Here is a 25,088-nt window from a genome sequence, read left to right as displayed (position 1 = left end):
CAAAGTGAACTATCCCTTTAATTTTTATTAACATCTCAACATTCTACATAGCAAAATCCTCAGTGTTAAATGAACACTACTTGATGTCTATATAGGTCCAATCTACAGTGTAAACAGTAACATTGAGGGTATGTTTACACGACAATGATGTACTAAAAACAGAAACGTTTTTTCCTTTGTGTTTTTCGCGTACAGACAACAATGTTGTCAAAACGATCCCTATTCACATGGATCCACGAAAATGATTAAAAACGCTGTATTTGTCACGGTTTATGAATTCGCTGTCTCCTTTCTTGTCTTGTGATATGTGTGTGTGTGCACGTGGGCGTGGTCGCTGATCACTGCTGCTGATCCACACGCCAGCTGCTTCTGATCAGCGCACCAGCTGCAGCTGATCAGCGAACCCTTTTAGTCTCACTGTTGTCGCCTTGTCTTTGTCAGATCGTTGTGGATGTTCCCGCGTGTTGTTTCCTGCCTGTCTCCTGTTCCTGTGTGTCCTTCTTGCTCAGCACTTCTGGTTCGTCACACCATTTTCTTACTGGTCTCCGGTTCCCGAGTCTCTGGACTTCATCATCTTCATCATCATCACCACCATCTCCGGAGAGATTGGGTTGTCCTCAGCGTCCCTGTGCTGCCAAGGGCTTAATACCGGACTTTTGCACACCATCACGCTCCCAGCATCTGACCAGCTCTCAATAAACATATCTTTCATTTGCAATTGAATCTTCTGGTTATTTCATAACAGAACAATCTGACCATCATGGATTCAGCAAATGCACCAGAACTGAACGAGTTCCTGTCCCGAAGCATCTCCAGAATGGATCAACAAGAAGAAAACTTGGCCGTCACGGGACGAGCAGTGCAAGCCTTGGTAGCACAGGTGTCCGAGCTCACCCAACAGCTTCAACACCTAGCTAGTCCCACTTCCGTCAAGGTAATCGATCAGTGTCAGATTACTCGATTGAATTCCGCACCCTGGCTGCCGAGTGCCACTGGAACGAGGAAGCGCAGTGGGACATGTTCCTGCATGGGTTGGCTGACCGCATCCAGAAGGAGATCTTCACCCTGGACCTGCCCGGGAAACTCGATGGACTCATTGAGTTGGCGCCGAGGGTGGACGCTCGCCTACATCGATTGGAGCAGCAGACCAGGACGGCCCTGCTTCCCGGGAGTGTCGAAAGCCCTCAGGCCAGTGGCTGCGATGCGGTCAGCCACATTTTCGATCACAAACCCATGCAGGTGGGTAGAGCTCGGCTTTCCCGGGAGGAGAGAGAGCGACGGAGATCAAGGGGTCTTTGCCTCTACTGCAGCGGAGCGGGACACCTCTTGAACACCTGTTCAGTAAGAGACAGAGCTCGGCAGTAAACAGGAGGCTACTGTCGGGCGGGATCTCCATGGGAAAGACCTCATCCTCTACTCTCCTTCTGGTAAGACTGCTTTGGGCAACCCAGTCCTACCACTGTCAAGCTCTACTGGACTCGGGGGCGGAAGGTAATTTTATGGACTTAACATTAGCTCAGAGACACAAGATACCCCTCACTTCTCTCAAAGACAATATTTCAGTCAGCGCACTCAACGGTCAAGAACTCCCTGACATAACACTCACCACTAACCCTCTGACACTCGTCACATCCGGCAACCACACGGAACAACTATCATTTCTCCTTCTGGACTCACCCCTGGCTCTCATCGTCCTCGGTCATCCCTGGCTGGTACAACACAACCCGAAGGTTGACTGGGGACACAATTCAGTTTCATCTTGGAGCACTCAATGTTATGCGTCTTGTCTTATGTCTGCCTGTTCGTCGGTGTCTAGTTCTGTTTTCAGAAGGAGTCTGTGAATTTATCAAACATGCCCGCAGAGTACCTTGACCTGAATGAAGTGTTCAGTAAGTCCTGTGCTGCTTCTCTCCCTCCGCATCGTCCCTATGACTGTGCTATAGATTTACACCCAGGTAAGTCTCCGTCTAAGGGCAAACTTTACTCACTTTCTGTTCCTGAAAGGGAGGCCATGGATAAATATATTTCTGATTTTCTAGCCTCCGGATTCATCCGCCCTTCCTCTTCTCCAGCGGGGATGGGGTTCTTTTTTGTGGGGAAGAAGGATGGCTCTCTGCGACCATGTATTGATTACTGAGGGTTGAACAACATCACGGTAAAGAATACTTATCCTTTGCCACTGATGTCTTCAGCTTTCGAGCGGTTGCAGGGATCCTCCGTCTTCACAAAATTGGACTTACGTAATGCCTATCATTTGGTTCGCATCAGGAAGGGGGATGAATGGAAAACCACGTTCAACATCCCCAGGGTCCATTTTGAATACTTGGTTATGCCGTTCGGGCTATCCAACTCCCCAGCGGTTTTCCAGGCACTCGTCAATGACGTGTTGAGAGACATGGTAGAGCAATTCATATATGTCTACCTGGATGGCATATTGATTTTTTCTTCTTCTCTCCAGGAACACATTCAGCACGTCAGACGAGTGCTTCAGAGGTTGCTAGAGAATGGGCTTTTTGTCAAGGCGGAGAAATGCGCTTTTCATGCACAGTCTGTTTCTTTCCTAGGTTACATCGTCTCTTCTGAGGGAGTGCGTATAGATCCTGACAAAGTTAAGGCTGTGAGAGATTGGCCAAATCCAGATTCCCGTAAGGCCCTACAGAGGTTTCTGGGGTTCGCCAACTTCTATCGGCGTTTCATTCGCAACTTTAGCCAACTAGCCGCACATCTGACCGCCTTGACCTCCCCCAGAATGACGTTCAGGTGGTCCGATAAAGCCGAGGCTGTATTCGCCAACCTCAAGAGTTGCTTCGTTTCGGCTGCCATCTTAGTCGCTCCTGATCCCTCACGTCAGTTTGTGGTGGAGGTCGATGCGTCAGAGGTGGGGGTAGGTGCAGTGCTCTCCCAACACTCGTCCGCAGATGACAAGATGCATCCTTGCGCGTTTTTTTCCCACCGTTCCCAAATTCATCAGCCCGTTCACTGTCACCAAGATCCTTAGTCCGGTGGCAGTCCGACTCAAACTTCCTCCGGCGTACAGGAGAATTCATTCCGTTTTTTCATGTCTCCAAATTGAAACCTGTAATTCATTCTCACCTTAATCCGCCGGCCCCGGTTCCCCCACCGCCGTGGCTCGTAGACGGGGAACCCACGTATTTGGTCAATCGTATACTGGACTTGAGACGGAGGGGACGCGGATTTCAGTACCTGGTGGACTGGGAAGGTTATGGTCTGGAGGAGAGAAGTTGGGTTCCTGCTAGGGACATTCTGGATCACTCCCTTATTGATGATTACAATCAACAAGTAAGTTCCTCTGGGAGCGCCAGGAGGCATAAAAAGTTTTACATTTTAAGTTTAAAATGGTGTTGTGTAAACGGTCCCTGAACCAACTGCAGTTAATGAGGTAATTAAGTGATAATTGAGCATTAATGACAAACACTTAGTATTAACCCTTGTTTGTTGTTTTGCCCTTTTAACAAGCAAAATCACTGAGGAACAGTGATGGGAATAACGGCATTATAAATAATGGCGTTACTAACGTTACTTTTTTCAGTAACGAGTAATCTAATTGATTACTCTTCCCATCTTAATAACGCTGTTAGCGTTACAGCCAAAAAATGTGGTGCGTTACTATAATTGAAGCAGTTTTTCTAGATCTCTGACGCCGGTTTCACACTGCAAGCGTTAGCAGAGCGTGAGCGGCACAGCAACAATAGACTCGGCACCGAAACGATCGAGGCACTGTTGCTTCTGCAGTATGAATGCTCTAATCTGTTAACATGGGCGCCGAAAAAAATATGCGCTGCTTACACTCTGCTAACCCGTGCAGTGTGAAACCGGCTAACGCATACAGTGTGTGTTGTCCCACAGCAACATTAAAATAGTTTAGATTTGTGTACATTGTTTCTGTTAATAATGTGTTGTATTAAGTGTCCATTTCATTATTATATTTAGATTTATCATAAATAATTGAACATGCACATGTATTTTAAGTTCCGTTAAAGAGGGGTGGAGGTGGGGTTACATTTGATTTAAAAATTCAATTTTTTGATAACATTTTTTACAAATTTACTTGAAAGTAACGCAATAGTTTCTTTCTGAAGTAACTAGTTACTTTTACAATTTTTAACTGAGTAACTAATTCAGTTACTTTTTGGAAGAAATAACTAGTAACTGTAACTAATTACTTTTTAAAAGTAACTTGCCCAACACTGCTGACAGAAACAAGAACATTAAAACCGCATTACCATACTCATTACAACCCAGATTGCCTTTTTTTCTTTCATATGTGTACAAAAGTCCTTATTGAGAATTTACTGAGGTTTAGCTAGGTAATTTTGATGGGTTTTTTTTAAATAAATTTCATTTGAATCCACCATTATGGTGATTAGCATTTCCTGCTATATCTTTTTCTACAATTGCAATAGTGTTTTAAAAGAACATTTATATATTGATAAAGAAAGAGATTGATGAAGAAGCAGATGGGGTTAAGATGTCTGGGTTAAAGTGGTTTAAAAGACTGATTTACAGCAAATAATACTGAATTTGTGACATTAATGAATAAACATGTAGTATACAAATACAGCTGTTGTGAAAGCACACATCAACACTGAAAAGAGAAAGTGATCAGTTTTTCAAATACACTACAATATTTTTTTTTGTGTAAAAACGCAGACACTTACATTCAAACCTCAACAATGGTAACAAAACATTCAGATAAACATCTACTCTGAACATCACAAAACAAGTAGTCATATTTTTTTTTTAAAAAATCTTTGATGAACATCCAACTAAAACATTCAACAAAAAAAGTTCTACAAACAATGTATACAAAAATGTTTTAATCTAACATTTTTAGAACATTATTAAAGACCAGACAACTTTGAAAAAAGTTATATTACTGGAAGAATGTTTGTTTATAACCTTGAAAGAACCCTGCCAAAATTTCTGAGAATGTTCCCTGTTAGCTGGGTAACCATTAAACCGCCGTGCCCACAGAATGGTTTTGTAATGGTTATGAAATTTTATGTCTTCTCTCAGTTTCTGTCATGTCTAGTTCAGTTAATTTGCCCTCATTGTGTATCTTGATTAGTTAACCATTCAAACCTGTTTCTGTTCTCCCTGATTACGTTCTCCCTCATTAGTTCCCTTATAAAGTTTCCCTGTTCTGTTCAGTCCACTGTTGGTGATTGTTTATGTTACCCAGTGTGTGCGTGCACTCTTCATCAACCTGAATTAAAATAGCAATTGTTTGAATTATCTTCATCTTGGTGTACTTTATTGAATTTACCACACGCAGCATCATGACAGGTTTGTTCTTATGATAGATTTTCTTTGGTGGTTGTAACAATGCATGCTATGGATCCATGACTCCTAGCATGCATTGTGGCATGAATAAATTATACAGCTGAGTTGTCCTATTATTATCTTTAATACTAACCATTTGCTTTTATTTTTGTTGTTGTTCTGTCTGTCGTTCTGTCTATCTATCTATCTATCTATCTATCTATCTATCTATCTTGTTTCTTTTTTCTAACTATTAGTAAGTTATAAAAAAGTTCAAACCACTATTTTATTACACTCAAATTTCACAAACAATTTCAGCAAATTTTTTTTCTGTAAAAAAAGTGTTTTAGTAAAACAGTTGATAAAAGACTAAATTTTACAAGGGTCAAGAGCCCAACTAAAGCAAACACTAATCACCATAATGGTGACCTCAAATGAAGCATTTTTAATAAAACATTAACACAAACTAGAGCAAAACCTCTGTTCATTCTTAAGAACTTTTGTAGGTGTATGAATGAAATAAAGTCAGTCTGGTTAGTAATAGTGAAGCTGGTAATGCTGTTTGTTGAGTTGTTTAATCCTCTTGAGAGATTTAATGTTTACTTTTATTTACAGTTGATTTCTTCTAAGGGTATGTTTACACGACACCATTTTCATTTGAAAACCGAAACCTTTATGCATTTTGGCCATTCATTTACACCACAACTAGGGATGGGAATTGATAAGAATTTAACGATTCCGATTCCATTATCGATATTGCTTATCGATCCGATTCCTTATCGATTCTCTTATCGATTCTTATTGGGTGAGGGAATAAGTACAAATTTGTTTGTATTAACTCGCTTTAATATCTGATCAGAAGACACAGCACAGAGTATACACAAATTATGTGTAGCAACCTCAGAACAAACCTAAAAGTAGGTGAGCTACTTCTCAAAGTAAAGTCCAGGGACCTATAATAGCCTAGGGCAGTGTTTCTCAACCAGTATGCCATGGCACACTAGTGTGTGCCTTGAAAGATTATCAAGAAGAGTGCCTTAGGATTAGGAAATTGACAATTTTCACATTCATTGGTCCGGACAAAAAAATAAATAAAACTGCCATTTATGTGCCATAAAAACTAAAAACACAGACTGAAAACAGTTCAGGAAGAGCTTGTGTCTTTTGGAATATTAACAGTGCTCATTTGGATTAGGCTATTAAGTTACTAAAACAATCTTTGTCAAATAATACACAGGTTTTCTTCACATTTTGAACGTTTTTGTTTCCATTTGTTTAATTTCAAGATCTGATGTGACTTATCCATTGTTGTTTTTACAGCTACAAAGCTGGGAGCACTAAATGATATTCAGTCACATTATACACGCTTTTAACATTAAATAAAGCACAAAAATAGTACCTGATATTATCATAGCCACACTTTGAGATTGTTGTTCCAGCGCGACGTCGCAGTAAAATAGGATTCGTTTCAAATAGAATCGTCGCGTGTTGCGGCTGGTTAAACTTTGATTAACATGGAAAATTATACTTTTTATCACGTGTCGCGTCGCATGTAGTTAGGACGCGGTCAGAGCGCTTCTGCCTCGATGCCATGTTTGCTCATAGTGTTTGCTACGTTCTGAACCAAAACAACGCAGCACGTGTGTGACGTCGTGTCACATTTGAACGAGCGGAACCGATAAGCGGAATCGTTAAGCAGGCATACTAACGGTTCCAAGGAATCGATTCACTGGGCACCGGTTCTGAAGAAGAACCGGTTCTCAGTTCCCATCCCTAACCACAACAGCATTTTGATGGCCTGGAAAGGCAGGCTTTTAAAAACGGTTTCAAAATGCAAGGTTTTGCAAATGAGGCCTTTACCATCTCCATGTGAACAACAAAAACGTGAATTTATGAAAAAAGTGACATCATTCGCATGCGTATTACGTTCACACATGCTTATTACATGTTCACGGAGTGTTAATTGACAAAGTGACATTGACAACTACTGGCCTGGCATGCATAATACAGCATTTTGGCAGGTCCGTGTGAATGGATCGTTTTAAAAATTTTGTTGTCTGTTTTTAGTGCATCATTTGAGTAAACATACCCATAGGCTGTGTGGCTGTAAGTCAGTTGTAGTTGTTGTTATTTTGACGACTATTTGAACGACTATTTTTGACTGACAAAATGCCGGCGGACACAGCTACAGTGAGTTGTTCAAAATCTTTCTTTTTAGTAAACTCTGTGTACACAAACAATGTTCTCAATGCTCGAATTCATGTGTAGAGCCCCTGGTGATACTTCGAGCAAAGTTTCATGTTGTGTCGAGCCTTCTTAGTGTTTTAAAAATAGCGATTTTGATGCTATCATAGAAGTGCTGAAAGCGCTCCCATTCAAAAGGCAATTTGACCAAAAACGAAAATACGGTCAAACTTAAAAAGTGGCGTTTCCATTCTAATTATGCTTTTAAACGAAAGTTTGCCCTGGGTAGATTAATAAAAAGACCCTAGGTTGCATTTTGGAAAGAGTTATTCTTTCAGTGATCCGGCTTCTTAGCAGCAGGTGTTTTTCATTAATGTTCAATTAATCACTTAATTATCTTATTAACTTATACACTGCTTCAATGTTACTTTTGAACACTTTGAGTGTGGATTATATAAACACTGAGCTGTGTTAATTTAACATTGGGGTTTTTGCTATGTATATATCTCATATATCCAGGGCATATCAACCACTGAATCAATTAGTTATCTGACATCTTCTCAGGCTACGTTTACACGTGGATGGCTATTTTCATAAACGGACATTTCTCCCCTCTTCGTTTTCAAAAATAACATCGTGCACACGAACCTGTGTATATGCTGTCAAGAGCATGCCAAACCTGTAGGTGGCAGTGTAACGAGAAGCTCAAGCCCACCTTAGCCAATCAGAATCCCGAAAATGGTCACATTCCGTGACGTCGCTGCCTAAAACTCCGTTTTTCTCTGTTTACATGCAAACGTGCAAACGAAGATTTTCAAAATCTCCACTCTGGCCGGAGTTTTTAGAAAGAATCGGTTTCATTGGCGAATCCTCCGTTTGCGTGTAAACGAAGGGTGCAAACGAAGGGAAATGTCTCCGTTTTTCAAAATAACCATGTACGTGTAAACGGGGCCTCAGTAACATGACAAGCTGTGTTTTTTGTTCTATTAATTTCAAGAGAGAGAGAAAAAAAGAGGCCGGTTAACGACAACAGAAACTAATTAATTTAAAAGGTACAATGTGTTCTTTTTTGTAAATAAAAATGCTAATTGTCGGTAAACTGCTGTGGTGTAAAGGTGCATTCACACTACAAGCAAACTTGCATGTCGCCAGTAGGCGTTCCCACTACTGGTTGCCTAGTAATGTTTGTGAGTGACATTCATGGATGTTATTCCATGTTGTAGACAACAAATCAGTTTCTTTTTTGCCTCTACAAACAAACATTTTGGAAGAAAAAGTCTAAACTTAAATGGAATCAGTAAATAAAATGCATAATATCAAAGATGAATGAACAGCGAGTGCTCTTTGCCATCTGCGGCTATTTAACTGCAGCAAATGCTGGTCTGGGTTCACGAAAACCATTCAGGCTCGGAGTCAGCACTGCGAGTACCACCGAATATACACTGAGAGATATCATAAATTATAGGACAGTTTCTACTAAAATGAGCTTCTCATTCATCTTGCCTCGGTAGGACTCGGCACTAAAGAGTGACGGATCACGTGTGCTGCACTGACTTCACTCGCTCCTGAATTGGTTGTCGCTCCTGAAAGTCTCTCTTCATTTGCATAAAGTTGAACAGATCTCAACTTTGTTGCGACGCTGGACACACCCCATCCGCCGACAATATTCACGATCACTTGTGTCGCCGGAAATCGCCATTGCTTAAGAAGAATAACACACTTGGGGATGTGCTGTTAGGAGAAAATAATCATTGGGGTGGTAACAATAACTTTGCTTCATCACTCCACCCGGTTATTGATTATTTTCCTATAACTTCAACCCTTGAGTGTTTTTATTTCTTACAAATTTCAAATTTAATCTGGAGGTGACATGAGCTGGGCTGGCTAATAACTCGCATTTTGTGCTTTTGTATTTTCCTAAAAGGTAACCTGGTGATAAACTTTTGAGTAGTGATAAAGTGATCTATTGGTTGGTCGTTCGGTCTGTCTGTCTGACAAACAGCTAGTGATTTCAGTACATCAGTAAATCTAAGCATATCTTCAACTAAAATCTGGCTTTTGCACTCTGGATTTTTGCAGACAAAATTAAGTGTACTCACCTCATTTTTCACTCTCTTGCGTAGCATCAATGCGTCCTCCATCTTGCTGCCAGTTGCTTGTGCTAGAGCATGATAAAGAGCACTCTGATGATCCGAGTTAACGCTGATTATCTTGCCATCATCCTGCAAAATGTCAAAATGGCCGCTGTATAGCTGTGCATCAGCTCTGTTTTGAAAATTAAAAGTAACCACATTCAGTACACAAAGTTCATAAAAATTAACTGAAATTTATTTCTATATGTGAGTAGTATAATGCTCTAGTAATTAGTCTTACTGAGATGTATGTGGGGCTTTTTCAGATTTGGTTAATCTCAGTTTTATATCGCCAGCTGATTTGGTGGTTCCTGGGAAACGTTCCTCAGTGAGCTGTTTTCCATTTTCATCAACGACAGTGAGTTTAATTCCTTTTCCATCGAGCAGGTTAGTTTTTGTGAGCACGTACACATCAAGGGCTGTAACAGGCTGATCAGTTTTGCACGTTTCTTCTGTATACTGCATTAGTTTTGTTTTGTCCTCACCTGACAGCTGTTCCACTTCCTTGTGGCTCGCAGATTTCTTGTTGTGTTTTCCTCTCTGGTCATCAAAGAAACGCTGAGTCTTATGTCTGCGCATGACCTTGTCTACCGCCTCTCCTGCAGCACTATTCAACTCACTCTTAAATGTGTTGGTCATTAAAGAAGTCATGTGTGTAGTACAGGAACTGATGAATTGCTCAGAAACTTTCTGAGCGATAATCTGTAGAAGTTCTCCTTTAAGGCGTTGTACATCGTGTAAATTGTGTCGTCCATCTTGGTCATACTTTGTCATGTCTTTTTCAAGCTCACTGATGCTCTCCAGTAATTCAGGAACAAATTTTTGTTGTATTATATAATTTGTTGGTACGGCACCCAATATTTGACAGAGAGTTGTTGAGTACTCAGCTACTTTCAGAGCCAGCTTTGTCATTTCAAGCACACCTGACTGTTTCTCTTTATTCATAAGCTCTGTTGCTCCTTCACACACCTCAGAAAGTTTGCTGATTACGTCCTGTGCTTTGGTACAGTCCAGTATGTGGTGAGGAATTATCTCTTCACAGAACATATCAACTGATTTTTTTATTTGCTTCTCATAATTCTGGTCAATCTTGAAATTCTCTTTTTTCAAGGCAGCTTTTGGAATGCCTGAGCTGATGAATTCAACAAGAGCCTGATCCAGTTCACTGCTCTGCTTCACCGATAAAGTAACAGCATTCTCAAAACTGCTTTGTAAAATCTTCTTAAAGACTTCCTGAAGTGCTGCATCGACTGCGTAGTTCATGGCAGTGAGCACAGCCTTTTTCCCCATTTCCTGAACTGCATACTTAGTCGCAAGTTTGAAGTTCTGTTTGACCACTGTTGAAGATGTCATGTTTTTCATTCCAGACTTAAAAGATTCTTTACCGAGGGACGATAAACCAGACTGAACACTTCCTTTGAATGAAGTAAACATTGCCTTTCCTGATTTAATGAATTCAGAAGCAACAGAAGAGAAAGACTTTGTACCATTAAGTAGACCTTTTGTCACTTTATACACTGTGGTAACTGCTTTCTTGATAGCGCTAAAGCCAGCCGTTAGCAAAGCAAGCCCAATGCTGATACTCTTAGATATTGCCCATGACGCCCAATCAAATGTGCCCTTTATCATCCCCTCTATTCCACTGATCATGTCATTAACTCCTTCAGAAATCAGGGCCATTCCAAACTGACTGGCTGCTCCAAATGTCAGCGCACAAACAAGAACCCCAGCGAGAACCTGCACCACCCCGAGTATGAAACATATCAAAGCACTGATGCAAAACTTGGGCTTCTCTTTCACCTCAAAAACAACACCGAGGCCATAGTCATATAACGATCTTAGCTCATTAGTGATGATGAAGTTTTTTTCTTCAGACAGAGTGTAGACTGAACAGTCCTCTGTTATGGCGTCACTGTTTTTTTCCTCCAACTCTTTAAGTTTAGCAGATGCATTATCAATGTACGTCCTCCAAGACTTAAAGATGTTCATTCTGGCCTCCATTTGACTCTGAAAGTTGTTGTTGTCTGTACTCTGATCTTTGTTACCAGTGACTGATAAGTTACATGAGACCATTGTGTTTGAGACTTCTGAGACGTAGACGTCAATGGATTTCTTTGCATCTTCCAGCAGTTTCATAGCGTCTGCTTTATAGTTACCCTTACCAAGGTTGATGGTGATGTACGCCTGGTTATAGAGTGCCACAGCCTTGTAGTGTGGGTCAGAGCTACCAACTTTTTGCCAATATGATTCGGCTCCAAATGCATTTTTGGATTTTTCACGGCAGTGTAGATCAGTTCTTACAATTGCCTGTTTGATGTGATCATAGAAATTATCACATTCTCCTCTTAGCAGCTTTCCACTTGTTTCGTTTATTGTCACGATAAGGTCTGCTTCAAGTTTTTCAAAGTCATCATGCCTATTGATGTGATCTTCGTGAAGGGTCAACCACAAGGCCCAAGATTCTTTCAAAGCGTTGATGGCAGGCTGATAATCAAATTTAGGCTGATGATGTTTAAAGCAATCAGGAATATCTTTGAGCTGCAATCGCATGGGGTCCAGTTTTTCTTGCTGTGTGTAATGCCCATCAAAGTTTTTCAACAATGTACAAAATGTGGAAAACAGATTTTCCTTTAGGTTTATTTCAACCAGCTCATCACTTTCCATGTCATGGATTCGTTTAATTTCATAATCCTCTCTTAGCTGGCGCATGATTTCCACAGACTGACCTTGGTAAGCTGGTGCGAGATGATCACAGTTCACAACCATCTGGACCATCCCAGGATTGCCTTTCCGAGATGTACGACCAAATATTTGTTTCTCGACTCTCCGGTTGGGTGGAAAGTGAGTAAGAAGTACAAAAAGACCACCACACTTATTCACACTTTCATCAACCTTGATGTCTGTACCCCGTCCTCCGAGATTTGTAGCAATGATTATTCTGCCTCCACAGAATTTCTCTTTTTCAATGTTGTGCTTCTCACTGATTGTGTACAGAGTAATCTGTTCTGCCTTGAATCTGCCACCATCTTGTATTTTCTCATGTAGTTCATCTGCTGTTTTAACATCTTCACAAATTACCAAGACAACTTGTCCTCTCTCTGCTGCTTTCCACGAAGTTTCACAAATGGTCTGGATCCATTGGTGATTCCCACCTTTCACTTGGACGACTGGAAGCTCCACCACCCTTTTATGGCGATGTGCAGGTACAGTGTAGCTCTTTGCTTTATAATGTCTTGCCAGAAAGTCCTGATCTGCCTTACCTCCTAATGTACCAGAGACACCAAATATACCACTCCCACTGAGATACCTTTGAAAATAATGGAAATTTGACATGTAGTTTGTCACGTTGGATATCGGTGAAATTGCAAGTTGGTGCTTGAACTCCAAAAATTGTTGCAGACCATTACCCCACTTCTTGTTTTTCTCTAGAACACCGCTCGCTTTGAAGTCCACAGGAATTATCGCATTAGACTTATCTCTGTCAGCAACTTCTCTTTCAGCGGCCGGTGAGGTGTCGATCATGTATTCCCGGCCCTGTGACATCTCAACAGCCCTTAGTGCATTCTCAACAAAAACTGGTAACTGATTCTCAACATAGCTTTTCAAAAAAACAGGGATGACAATGAAGTTGTTGAGTTTGTTGGCTGTTTGAGGGTTATCTGAGTACTTGATATATGACTTTACTGTGCTTACAGTTGCATCAATGAGCGATTTCTCAGACATGATTTCACATGCCAGTCCTCCTTCCAGCAGTAGCATTTCAACAGTAAGGTCACCTCGTTTTTCCTGAGCTTCAAAACATTTTGCTTTCTTGTTCTCTAATGAATAGCACTTAAACACTGCACTTTTCTCCAAGACCTCCTCAAATATACTCAGAAGATCGTACTGTTGTGAAACTCCAAGTTTCTTCATGACTTCAGATAATGCTTTAGACATTCCGTCCTCTTTCACATCATCTTGACATATCATTTCAATATCCTCCTGGGTGTAGAATCCCAAATTCACTCCGGGTAGCAAGATCTCATTTGCTGAAAAGCTGTCCGTTTCCTGTCCCATAACGGCTGCTGTTATGGCTTTATGAAAGTACTGTATCCTTGTCGCCCATTTTATCTCCCCTGTTTCAAGCATTTCAACTGGTTGACAAGTAGATATCATGGCCCATATGTTGGAAAGGACTTGCTCCACATGCCTAAATCCAGTAGATTCATGGGACAAGAATGTTACTTGAACTCCATTGTCCAAGGTCATGTAGTCCACTTCATCCACTATCACAAGCTCAAATTGCCTTGTATCACGAGTTGTTCTCTTCTCAAATTCCTGTTTAAGTATGTCTGCTGCAAAGACTCCCACTGTGCCATATACTATTTGGTGCCTGTAAGCATCTTTAAGATGTTCCTCTTGTTCCTCTGGCGAATAGTCACTTCCGTAATGTGGAGGTACTACAGATGAGGTGACACCAAACATTTCAAAAAACTTTTTCCACTCTTCTTGATCTCGTCTGGCTAGAACTGGAGAGCTTGTCACAATGTCCACTTTTGTTCCACGGATGGCCAGAATTGTTGCAAACATGGCTAAGATACAGGACTTGCCCTCACCTGTGCCAATCTCTAGAAGACATCCTTTATTTTCTGTCAGCTGTGCCAGGAGGAGCAAAAGCAATGATGCTAGTTGTGTACATCTCGGAAAATAGCCTTGAATCTTCATGTTGTCTTTCGTGGTGATTGTTGAACAGTCTTGCACTGCTATTGACATTCCAATTAATATGTCTTTCAGAATGTTAATATCTGGGTTTGTAAGATTAAGAGAAGTTATTTTCTTTTTCAAATCAGTGATTTGTTCTTTAGTAAGGTCCACCAGTTGATATTTTGGGAGTTCCGACTCTACGTATCGAAGTACATCCTTCAACAGCACCAAGACTTTCTCTGGGCAGTTTGCTTCACGAAGTTCCTTCACAATTGTATCAGCATCTTTTTCCTTGTCGTTTTGTATTTGTTCTTGAAGAAACATTAAAGGGTTTTCAATCGTAAGAGCAGAGAGAACGTGGATGCAGTCCAGGTGGTAGGTTTGTGCTGTGTGGAGAACTGAATCGAGTTGATCACATTTGATACCTGGACTTTTGCAAATGAAGAGCATTATTTCTGTTGGGGTCCAGATTCTGTTGAACAACATTTGACCCAAAATGTCCCTACTTTGTGGTGAAAGCTCTGAGATCATGTCAAGCACATTTAATAAAATGTGTTCTGCCAAAGTTGGATTTGTGGAATAAAGCTGCTCCACCAAACCCAAGAGAAAGTCATACTTCTTCTCCCAGCCAAGTGGCTGATCTTCATCATTTTTAGCATCTTCAGTGCTACTGTGCAGAATGAACTGTAGAGATGCCTCGAGAACTGTGAGCTTCTCTGTAAGAGACAGCTCATTATATCCTATAGCATGATCAAATGTAAACTGAGACCATACTGAAAGGTTGTTTTCTCTACAATATTGAACTGCAAGTTCATTCTGGAGCGTCTTGATCCTGTCCCAAATCTCATGCTGTATCTCTTTATCTTCTGTGATCTGGTACTTTAACAAAAGGTCTTTGAATTTTTCTTCAACATCAGTAACCTACATAAATATGCAAAACAAAAATGGGTCTCAGTAAAAAGTGGTATTTTATCACATGCTGTATATACAGTTATGTTGCTCAATCCAAATTAGTCATACCTCGTCCCTCTCAATTGCAGCAGCGTCATCTTCTATTTGCTGATGGAGAACTTGTGTGCGTTCATGATGTTGCTCTTGACCTCTGAAGCTCTGTTTTTCACGAAGCCGCTCAGTTGCTCGAGAAAGCTTGAGTCTGGATGATTCGCTCTCTCTGTCCAGCTCCTGTTGAATCCTTTGCTCATGTTCCAAACGTTCCAGACGTCTTCTCTCCTCCTCTAGCTGTCTTTGTTTTTCATATTCTTCCATTTGTCCTGTTTAAAGATATCATAAAATACATCATAAAATACCACAGGATTAGAAACTACGGATCCCCTAAAGGGACGTGGTGGTGGAAAAAAATTGGGATGGGAGAATAAGAAATAAAAAAAAATCTTTTGTGTTCCAATTTTTTTTTTTTATGATTAATTTATATTTTTTATTATACTTTCAGGGTGAAAGAAAAAAAAAGTAAATAAACAGGCATAAATAAGTAATAATAACAAAAATAAAAGACATGACAAAGAGTAAAAATTAATGTGGTAAAATAAATATATAAATGCAAATACAAATACATTCTCATCAGCAGTATTTTTCAGTTCTCCATTATCTTAGACAGACAAAGTAATAAATGCACTTAATTCTAAATATTAATGTAAAATGCTAACTATTAGCTGGAATGAAAAGGGTTAATCAGACAAATTAGGAAAATGCGATGTTTGTACATGGAAAAAAGGGCGTCCAAATTTTAGAGAATGATGTACTAGGCCGGTGAAGAGAAAATAATTTTTTTTTCAAGTTTGACGAAGTACAAGGCATCTTTAATCCACCTAGAGTGTGATGAGGGATGGGAGTTCTTCCAGTTAAGCAAAATTTGTCATCTGGCCAACAATGTGAGAAAAGCAACAAAATCAGCAAAATAGCTGGGAACCAAATAGTCAGCAGGCAGGACACCAAACAGGCCAATGATAGGAGAGGGTTGAATATTGAGAGAGGTAATAAGTGAAAGGGAATTAAAAACAGACAACCAGAATGAGGATAGGGCAGGGCAAGAATAAAATGTGTATTAGAGTGGCCCACCGCAAAACTTTTGCGTTCCCCCGAGAAACTTTGCATTCCCTCGAAAAACTTTTGCGTTCCCTCGCAAATGCATTCCCCCGAGAAACTTTGCGTTTCATTGCAAAACTTTTGTGTTCCCTCGCAAATATATGCGTTCCCACCACTGATCTATATAATGACTGGATAGCTCATGACGTTCTAAACTGCCAGCAGGCATTGAAGCCACTGGAAGTGTTCGAGCGGCCATCTTACGATTCCCTACCAGCAAAGGCTCCAACGGCCGTTATACAGACATTGGTAGCTCCGACGGCACTTTTAAGATGACCTGCTGTGCAGCATACAAGTCTAAAACGATGTTCACTAAAGGATGTAGAAAAACTGCCCACAGGTTGTAATTCAAGCCCTGTAAGTAGTAATTTATATACACAATTGTCGCTATTCCCGTGTTGGTTTCTCTGAGGCAAGAGTAATACTTCTTCTTCTTCAAAAAAAAGTCAACAGTAGCCTATAAGAAACTTTAGAGCAGCAATAATCACAATTAAGTGTTCAATAGCGACACAGTTTGACAGCTTCAAAAGAGCTTCGTCCAGAGTCCGTTTACCGTTACCCATACAATTTGTATTACCGTAAAACGTCAATTAATAGCCGAGTCCCAAATAGATGCCTGTCTCTTTTACACGCCTGGTGTGGCTACAGGTTTGTATAAATAAAGGGCGGTCTCAAATAAAGGCCTGGTCTGTTTTTTAGTTTCGGGTTGTATTTAATCTTCTAAACCCGTCAGATCGTCTGTTTAAGCCAGTTCTATGGAGCAGATTGCGCACGCAAGAGAGCCCTGCGCATCTGGGCGGGAGCTATTAGCGCAAGCAAGGCAGAGTTAGAGAGGGAAGTGACGAGGAGGAGGAATTCGCCAATGAACTTGTAGTTGAGGATCGCGGTGATGATGATAGTGATGAATAGGGTCCTTTTGTATCACATGATTGCAGTTGTTTTACAGGGTAGCCTTCATTCTTTCTTGTTGATGTGTTTCTGGCAACTAGTTCATAGGCTCGATGGATATTACCGGTAACTTGTATTGTTCAGACCATGGCTGTCACATCATTTCGTTTTTTTATGCTGCCAATAATCTAAAGGGGGTCGCACACGCCGTACGAGAGTTGCAGCGCCGTGTCGTGTTTATGACAACTCGAGGTATCGCACACCGGACGCACACTTTGTCAGTTTATGGCCAGCAATATAGTTATGTTTAAGGATATTATGGAATTAAGATCATGTCTGTACTATGTTATGATTGTACTGTACAATTAAATACAATCGCTGCTTAGTCTGCAGTCTGAATTCACTTTACCTCAGAGCGTCCGTTAACTGAATGAATTGAGAATATCACCTGAAAATCCGATAAAATCAGCAATTTTCATTCAAGCAGCTGATTTCTGTTAATGATTGTAAAACTGAATGTATATTGCAGCACAGGGTGAAGTCAGTATATACATTAACGACGATTTGAGACAATGTACACTCATAGAGAATAATGTGTTCGAATTTTAAAGACGTGGCGCTTCTCGTCTGGTGTACGACCCCCTTTAGACATTCGGAAATATAGTAGGCTAATTCTTACATTAACTGATCTGTTAAACACAAACACAGATTTGGTAACCTCCTACTGTCATGCTCATCTCAACACTAAATTAAAGGCCTGTCTCATATAGACGCCTGTCTCAAATACAAGCCGGTGCAGTTCGTTGATTTGGGAAAATAAAAGCCTGGACTATTATTTGAAGTTTTACGGTATGCATTTCCTGAACATGTACTTGCTAACTAATCAAACACTTTATTTGAACAAACTACTGATCTATAAAACACAATCGGTCTTCTGACCTTTTACTATCGTGTCAATTGATTTTGATATGCGCGAGGGAGAGAATCATGCTTACTCGTGTTGTTTGAAGACGGTGAGAGTGCGTGCGGCTGGGGCTCTCTCTCCTTGCTCGTTCTTACAGGTGCCCTGTCCACTGATCTAAATAATTTGTTGTTACGACGACTTATTTGTTCCCTCGTTTAACTAATTCCATCCCTCAGATTTAACGAATTACAACGTGGCCACAATATAGTAAAATGAGGGAACAAATTAGTAAAACGTGCTGTGAGGTATTAATTCGTGGCCACAAAACAATATTCACCTGAATATTCACAAAAATATAGGTCTTTAGCATTCACTATTTAATTAATACTATCAAACTGTTTTTCTTACCTGTGAAGATAGCTCTTCAGTGAAGGCGGACTAGTGTTCTCGTACAGCTTTTTATTCCTTTTGCAAAGAAATGGCTGTTTTTTAATAAGCAGGACAAATTTTCGACTTTAAACAATACCCACTTAAATGCTTAGGATATTTGCGTTGTAAGAATGTACAGGGAGACTTTAAATTTAAAAACGGTTCCTCGTTAGGCAGTGTTTTCTCAGTCAAATCATAAAATTTCCTATTGATTCAATAGAACGCGTGAGCTCACTAGGGAATACCAATATGGCGGCGCGGTGGCTTCACTGTTTATGACGTCATGAGCTATCCAGTCATTCTATCCACCTTATTCTGCTCTAAACAATGCGCGCTGCCATAACATTTTTATTTTTTAAAGAGCCGTTTGTGAGTCAAATCAACCGGCTCTTTTCAGTGCACTGAGTCAAACGAAATGTTTACTTTTCACATCGTTTTAAAAATAAGAACAGTACAGTATACAGTAGTCATAACTTATAACATATAATTTTATTATAATTGTATTTCATATTATATACAATAATGTAATTTTTACTTGTTATATCAAATGTGATAATTGTTAGTTAATTTAAAATATCAAAATATGCACCCCATACACTTACCCTGTTTTAAATGAAATAATGATGTCATAATATTGTGAGATTTACACCATTATGGAAACAATAGAGAATGAATGACATTCTCTGTGATCGATTCGCGCTACGGTAGCATTTTTCGACTAGGCAGCACAAATCATCAGAACACCGGCTCACGAAAAAGAGCCGAAATGCCCATCGCAACGCAAGTTATTAGGTGGCCAGTGTTTCACTTTCCCTCCAATAATATTTTGTTTTAATATCGCGGCGTAAGTATGTGTATGTGTGCTTACTGGGAACATAATAAAGACACCTGGACTCGGTCGAGACCAAAAGCCATATTTGGCAAGACCAGTGGCCGAGACCGGTACAAAAGTCCGAGTCCGAATGCCAGCGAGTCCGAGACAAGTCCGAGACCATAGAAAAACGGTCTCGAGTCCGGACTCGAGTCCAAGACCGGACTCGAGTACTACGGCCCTATCTACTACTTTTAATAACTACAAACGATCACCGTAGCCTTTACGCTAGTACTAACATTCTATGTAAACAAACACTTCAACCGGAAGTGGAAAACCGTTTAGTCAGTTGAAACCGCTATGAATCATGGGAAATAGAACGGGCGCAGAATAAGGTGAATATAGATCAGTGGTTCCCGCGCAAAACTTTTGCGTTCCCTCGCAAAGATATTTGCTTTCCCACGCAAAACCTGTTGTGAGCTCAGCCAGACACTTCCTGTTTAATGTCCCGCTGGCAGTGTTTCAGAGCTCTGTACGTTAATGGAGCGTTTCGCGTTTGAACTTGGACTCAAATATAAAGAAATGCGGTCAGTTGTTAACTCAAGGAGTTCAGTGAAGTTGGCAATATAATCACAGATTCAAACTTCCCGGATCAATATTCGAGAGCTAAACATTGTTAAAACACAAATTACACTTATTAATTAGCAAATAATTCCCTCCATCAATTCTACATTTATGTAAATGCTGCGTGACTTCTGTGTTTTAATGGGCGCACACGCTGAACATTCGAGTTGCATTTGAACTGGAGCGGAGGGCGTTGTCATGGAAACGGGGTGGCAGCTCAACTGACAAGCAGTAACTCCATCTCTCACTGTTGTTTTCACTACTTTCAGGTAAGTTTAATCCCCAAAATAACACAAATGGTACATACAAATGCTTCTGACACATTCTTTCATGTAAATGAAGTTGAATTTATTTACGCTTCCGTTGAATATTTACGTTATAGAAATGGTTTAGGAAAAGTCTGTCAGCATCTCAACCGTTAGGCTCATTAGAGGTAGGTTAACTATAGACTTGAGCTGTACGTTTGGGCTTTTAATCACATATTATGTCTAGATGAGAGATTTTGATAGTTTTGTGAAGGTTTTGCTGGCAATTTTTCAATGTGTGAATGGAAGTAAACTAACTTATTTAACTTAAAAGTATTCACTGGACGGTTAATTCATAGTTTTCTCATGACGTCACACGACTCACAACAATATAGGAACGCCCACCTGGAGGGTGTTGTATTACAAATTTATTAAAATGTCTAATTTAGTTTTACATTGAATTTAGCATGTTAAGGTTAGGTATAAATTATTATTATCAGAGTCTTTTTTAGCAAAAGACTCCGGCCAGTCCTGTTTTACTGAAACTCTTAAATGGCTCTTGGAGCTTGTGTTTTAGCAAGAGAGTCCTGCCAGTCCTGTACTCGGGTCTCAGCATTTGAATAGATATGCTGAGTGGATTAGGATGGGCAGCACTCTCAGTCTAGAACAGGTTCCTAAACCTGTCTCATCACAAAGTTTTGGTTCCTGCCCCTAAATGTATATAAACTGTAAGAGAACGTCCACTTAGTCAGACTTTGGAAGAACTGCAGCCACGTCAACGCGAAGTCCTCAATAAAGAATAACTTCTTGAACGTGATCCCAAAGTCTCCTGGTCTTCGATTCTGAGTTTCCAACAATTTGGTGCCGTGACCCGGATGGAGAAACTGAAACTCAACAAAGAATGAACTTTTCCAGACGGAATCTTGAAACTTCAAGCTCAAAGATCTGAATTTTGAAACTTCAAGCTCAACAAAGATCTGACAAAGATTTCCAGACTGAATCTTTCTAGCTTCCTCCAGATTGAAAACTTCAAGCTCCAAAAAGATCTCAAAGCCTGACTGAGTTCCAGACTGAATCTTGAAACTTCAAGCTCAAAGATCTCAACAAAGCTGACTGAGTTCCAGACGATGTCACGGTTCATGAATCGGCTGTCTCACGCTGATGTGTCTGCGTGAGTGTAATTGTGTGGGTGTGGTTACTCGTTGTGTTGATTAGTGTCTCCAGCTGTCATCAATCCCAGTTCCCTTTATATGCCCAGTAATTTCCCTCTCATGTTGTCAGATCGTTGTGGTTGTTCCTCGGTGTGTGTCCTGTGCTCGTGCCTCGTCTACAAGGTTCCTCGTCTGGATTTCGTCAGTTCTTCGTGTCGTCTGGATTTCGTCAGTTCTTCGTGTCGTCTGGATGTTCCACGGTTCCTGGGTTTCACTCGTGCACGCTGACCACCGCACCACCACCGGATCGCCATCTCGTCCCTGCTTCAACTGCCACCTGAGTGTTTGTCCCCGACCTGTGTCTCTACATCTGACCACTTATAATAAACTGAGTTTTTACTTGCATCTTGCATCCTCCTGTTATTTCCCCACAGAACGATCTGACCAATCATGGATGCAGCAAGCACAACTCAACTCAACGACTTCATCGCTCACTGCATCACACGTATGGACCAACAAGAGGAGAACGTCTCGGGCACAGGTCGTGCGGTACAAGCACTCGTGAAGCAGGTGTCCGAGCTCTCCCAACAGGTACAACAGCTACGGATTCCCACTGCGCCCCCCACACCGCCCGTTCCCCCACCACCAGCGCCCGCAGCAGCGGAAGGACCGGAGCCACACCTACCCACACCTGAGGGATATTCCGGTGAGCCTGAATATTGCAGAGCGTTCCTCACGAGATGTTCCATGCATTTCGCCTTACAGCCACGCACTTTCTAGAGTGAACATGCAAAGGTGGCATTTGTATTGACCCTGCTGTCAGGGAAAGCAGCGCTTTGGGGAACGGCGGTGTGGGAGAACGGAAACGACTGCTGCACCTCGTTCCAGGCACTCTCCGAGGAGATGAGGAGAGTTTTCGATCGTGCAGTGGCGGGTAAGGAGGCGGCCAGATTACTCGCCGAACTGCGACAGGGGGAAGGCTCGGTGGCGGACTATTCCATTCGGTTCCGCACCCTGGCCGCAGAGTGCCGTTGGAACGAGGAGGCGCAGTGGGATATGTTCCTGCATGGGCTGGCTGACCGCGTTCAAAGGGAGATATACACAATGGACTTACCAGAGTCGTTGAACGGACTGGTGGAACTTGCTCTGAGAGTGGACGCTCGACTGAATCGTGTGACCAGATTGACGCGTCCCAGCCGTCCACAGCCCGACACGGGGGACCACCAGCCCGGTGGTGCAAGCGCGGTTAGCCCCGCATTCGACCACGAGCCCATGCAGGTGGGGAGAGCTCGGCTTTCCCGGGAGGAGAGGGAAAGGCGGAGATCCCAGGGACTCTGTCTATACTGTGGCCGGGCGGGCCATTTCATCCATTCCTGCCCGGGTAAAGGAGCTAGCCCGGTAGTAAGTATGAGGCTACTATCGGGTGGGATCTCCGCCGAGAAGACCTCATCACCATCATCGACCCTCCTTCCGGTAAGACTGAGATGGCGAACGTCGACGCACTGCACCAATGCACTACTGGATTCGGGAGCGGAGGGTAATTTCATGGACTCCAAACTTGCACTTAAGCTTCAGATTCCCGTCACTCCCCTCCCGCACCAGATTACCGTCAACGCACTCAATGGACAAGAACTTCCCCGGATTACGCATTCTACTGAAGACGTCACTCTCATCACTTCTGGCAATCACACAGAACTCATCTCATTCTTACTCATGGACTCACCACTTGCACCAGTGGTTTTGGGACACCCGTGGCTTTCAAAACACAACCCCCGTGTCGACTGGGGCACTAATTCTGTTTCCACATGGAGTAACCACTGTCATGAGTCCTGTTTAGTGTCTGTCTGTCCCTCTGTGTCTGGTTCTGTGTTTCAGAGTGAGGCAGCAGATTTGTCTAACGTGCCCGCGGAGTACCTCGACCTGAAGGAAGTGTTCAGTAAGTCTCGTGCTGCTTCTCTCCCTCCGCATCGTTCCTATGACTGTGCAATAGATCTACTGCCAGGTAAATCTCCGCCTAAGGGCAAACTTTACTCTCTTTCTGTTCCCGAGAGGGAGGCCATGGAGAAATATATTTCTGATTCTCTAGCCTCTGGGTTCATCCAGCCTTCCTCTTCTCCTGCGGGGGCGGGGTTCTTTTTCGTTGGGAAGAAGGATGGTTCTCTGCGACCTTGCATTGATTACCGAGAGCTGAACAACATCACGGTAAAGAATTCTTATCCTTTGCCGTTGATGTCTTCAGCTTTCGAGAGGTTGCAGGGAGCATCCATTTTCACGAAACTGGACTTACGTAATGCATATCATTTGGTTCGCATCAGGAAGGGGGATGAATGGAAAACCGCTTTTAATACCCCCAGGAGGCACTTTGAATATTAGGTTATGCCTTTCGGGCTTTCCAACAGCCCAGCGGTTTTCCAGGCACTCGTGAATGACGTGTTGAGAGACATGGTAGATCAATTCATATATGTTTACCTGGATGACATTTTGATTTTTTCTTCGTCTCTCCAGGAACACGTTCAACACGTCAGACGAGTGCTCCAGAGACTGTTAGAGAATGGGCTTTTTGTCAAGGCGGAGAAATGCGCGTTTCATGCACAGTCTGTTCCCTTCCTAGGGTACATCATCTCTTCTGAGGGAGTGCGCATGGATCCTGACAAGGTTAAGGCTGTGGTAGATTGGCCAAGTCCAGATTCCCGTAAGGCCCTACAGCGGTTTCTGGGGTTCGCCAATTTTTACCGGCGTTTCATTCGCAATTTCAGCCAACTAGTCGCACCTCTGACTGCCTTGACCTCCCCCCGAACGACGTTCAGGTGGTCAAACACTGCCGAGGCAGTGTTCACCAACCTCAAGAGTCGCTTCGTTTCAGCTCCAATTCTTGTCACCCCTGATCCCACACGTCAGTTCGTGGTGGAGGTCGACGCGTCAGAGGTGGGAGTAGGAGCAGTGCTTTCACAACGCGCTTCCTCAGACGACAAGATGCATCCCTGCGCGTTTTTTTCTCATCGACTATCGCCTGCCGAACGTAATTATGACATTGGTAACAGAGAGTTGTTGGCAGTCAAGTTAGCGTTGGAGGAGTGGCGTCATTGGTTAGAGGGTTCGGGGGTACCCTTTATCGTTTGGACCGATCATAAGAATCTTGAATACATCAGATCTGCTAAAAGACTCAACTCCAGGCAGGCTCGGTGGGCTCTTTTTTTCGGACGTTTTGATTTTGTTCTCTCGTACCGCCCGGGTTCCAAAAACATCAAACCCGACTCTTTATCTCTTATTTTTGATCCATCCGAACGCCCGGTGACTACCGAGTGTATTTTACCTGAGAAGGTTGTCATCTCCACTCTGGTATGGGAGGTCGAATCGAGGGTCAAGACAGCCCTAGAAGGGGTAACGCCTCCGCCTGGTTGCCCACCGAGTCGTTTGTTTGTTCCGGAGGGGTTACGGTCCGACGTTATTCGATGGGGTCATTGCTCCAACGTGGCGTGTCATCCAGGAGTGACTCGCACCAGCTTTCTTGTTAAGCAACGATTCTGGTGGCCATTAATGGCTCGCGACATTCACGATTTTGTTTTGGCTTGCTCAGTCTGTGCCACTGGTAAGACATCTAACCAACCCCCAGACGGGTTACTTCGACCGCTGCCTGTCCCTTCGAGACCC

At 42.2% G+C, this 25,088-nt stretch overlaps 1 protein-coding gene across 1 annotated transcript in view; it reads right to left on the bottom strand.

The window, feature by feature from the left end:
- Positions 1 to 25,088, bottom strand: part of LOC311080619 (uncharacterized protein) — a 44,623-nt gene that overhangs the window by 5,538 nt on the left and 13,997 nt on the right. The window contains exons 5-7 of the mRNA XM_084110667.1: positions 15,303 to 15,553; positions 9,841 to 15,203; positions 9,567 to 9,732 (exon numbers count right to left, since the gene is read on the bottom strand). Coding sequence (XP_083966793.1) covers positions 9,567 to 9,732; positions 9,841 to 15,203; positions 15,303 to 15,553 — 5,780 coding nt within the window. The remainder of the gene's footprint in view (positions 1 to 9,566; positions 9,733 to 9,840; positions 15,204 to 15,302; positions 15,554 to 25,088) is intronic.

Source organism: Abramis brama (genome assembly GCF_963993115.1).
Source record: "Abramis brama genome assembly, chromosome: 4".
Classification (NCBI taxonomy): Eukaryota; Metazoa; Chordata; class Actinopteri; order Cypriniformes; family Leuciscidae; genus Abramis; species Abramis brama.
Note: the sequence above shows the minus strand (reverse complement) of the source record. Positions and strands in the feature narration are given on the sequence as shown.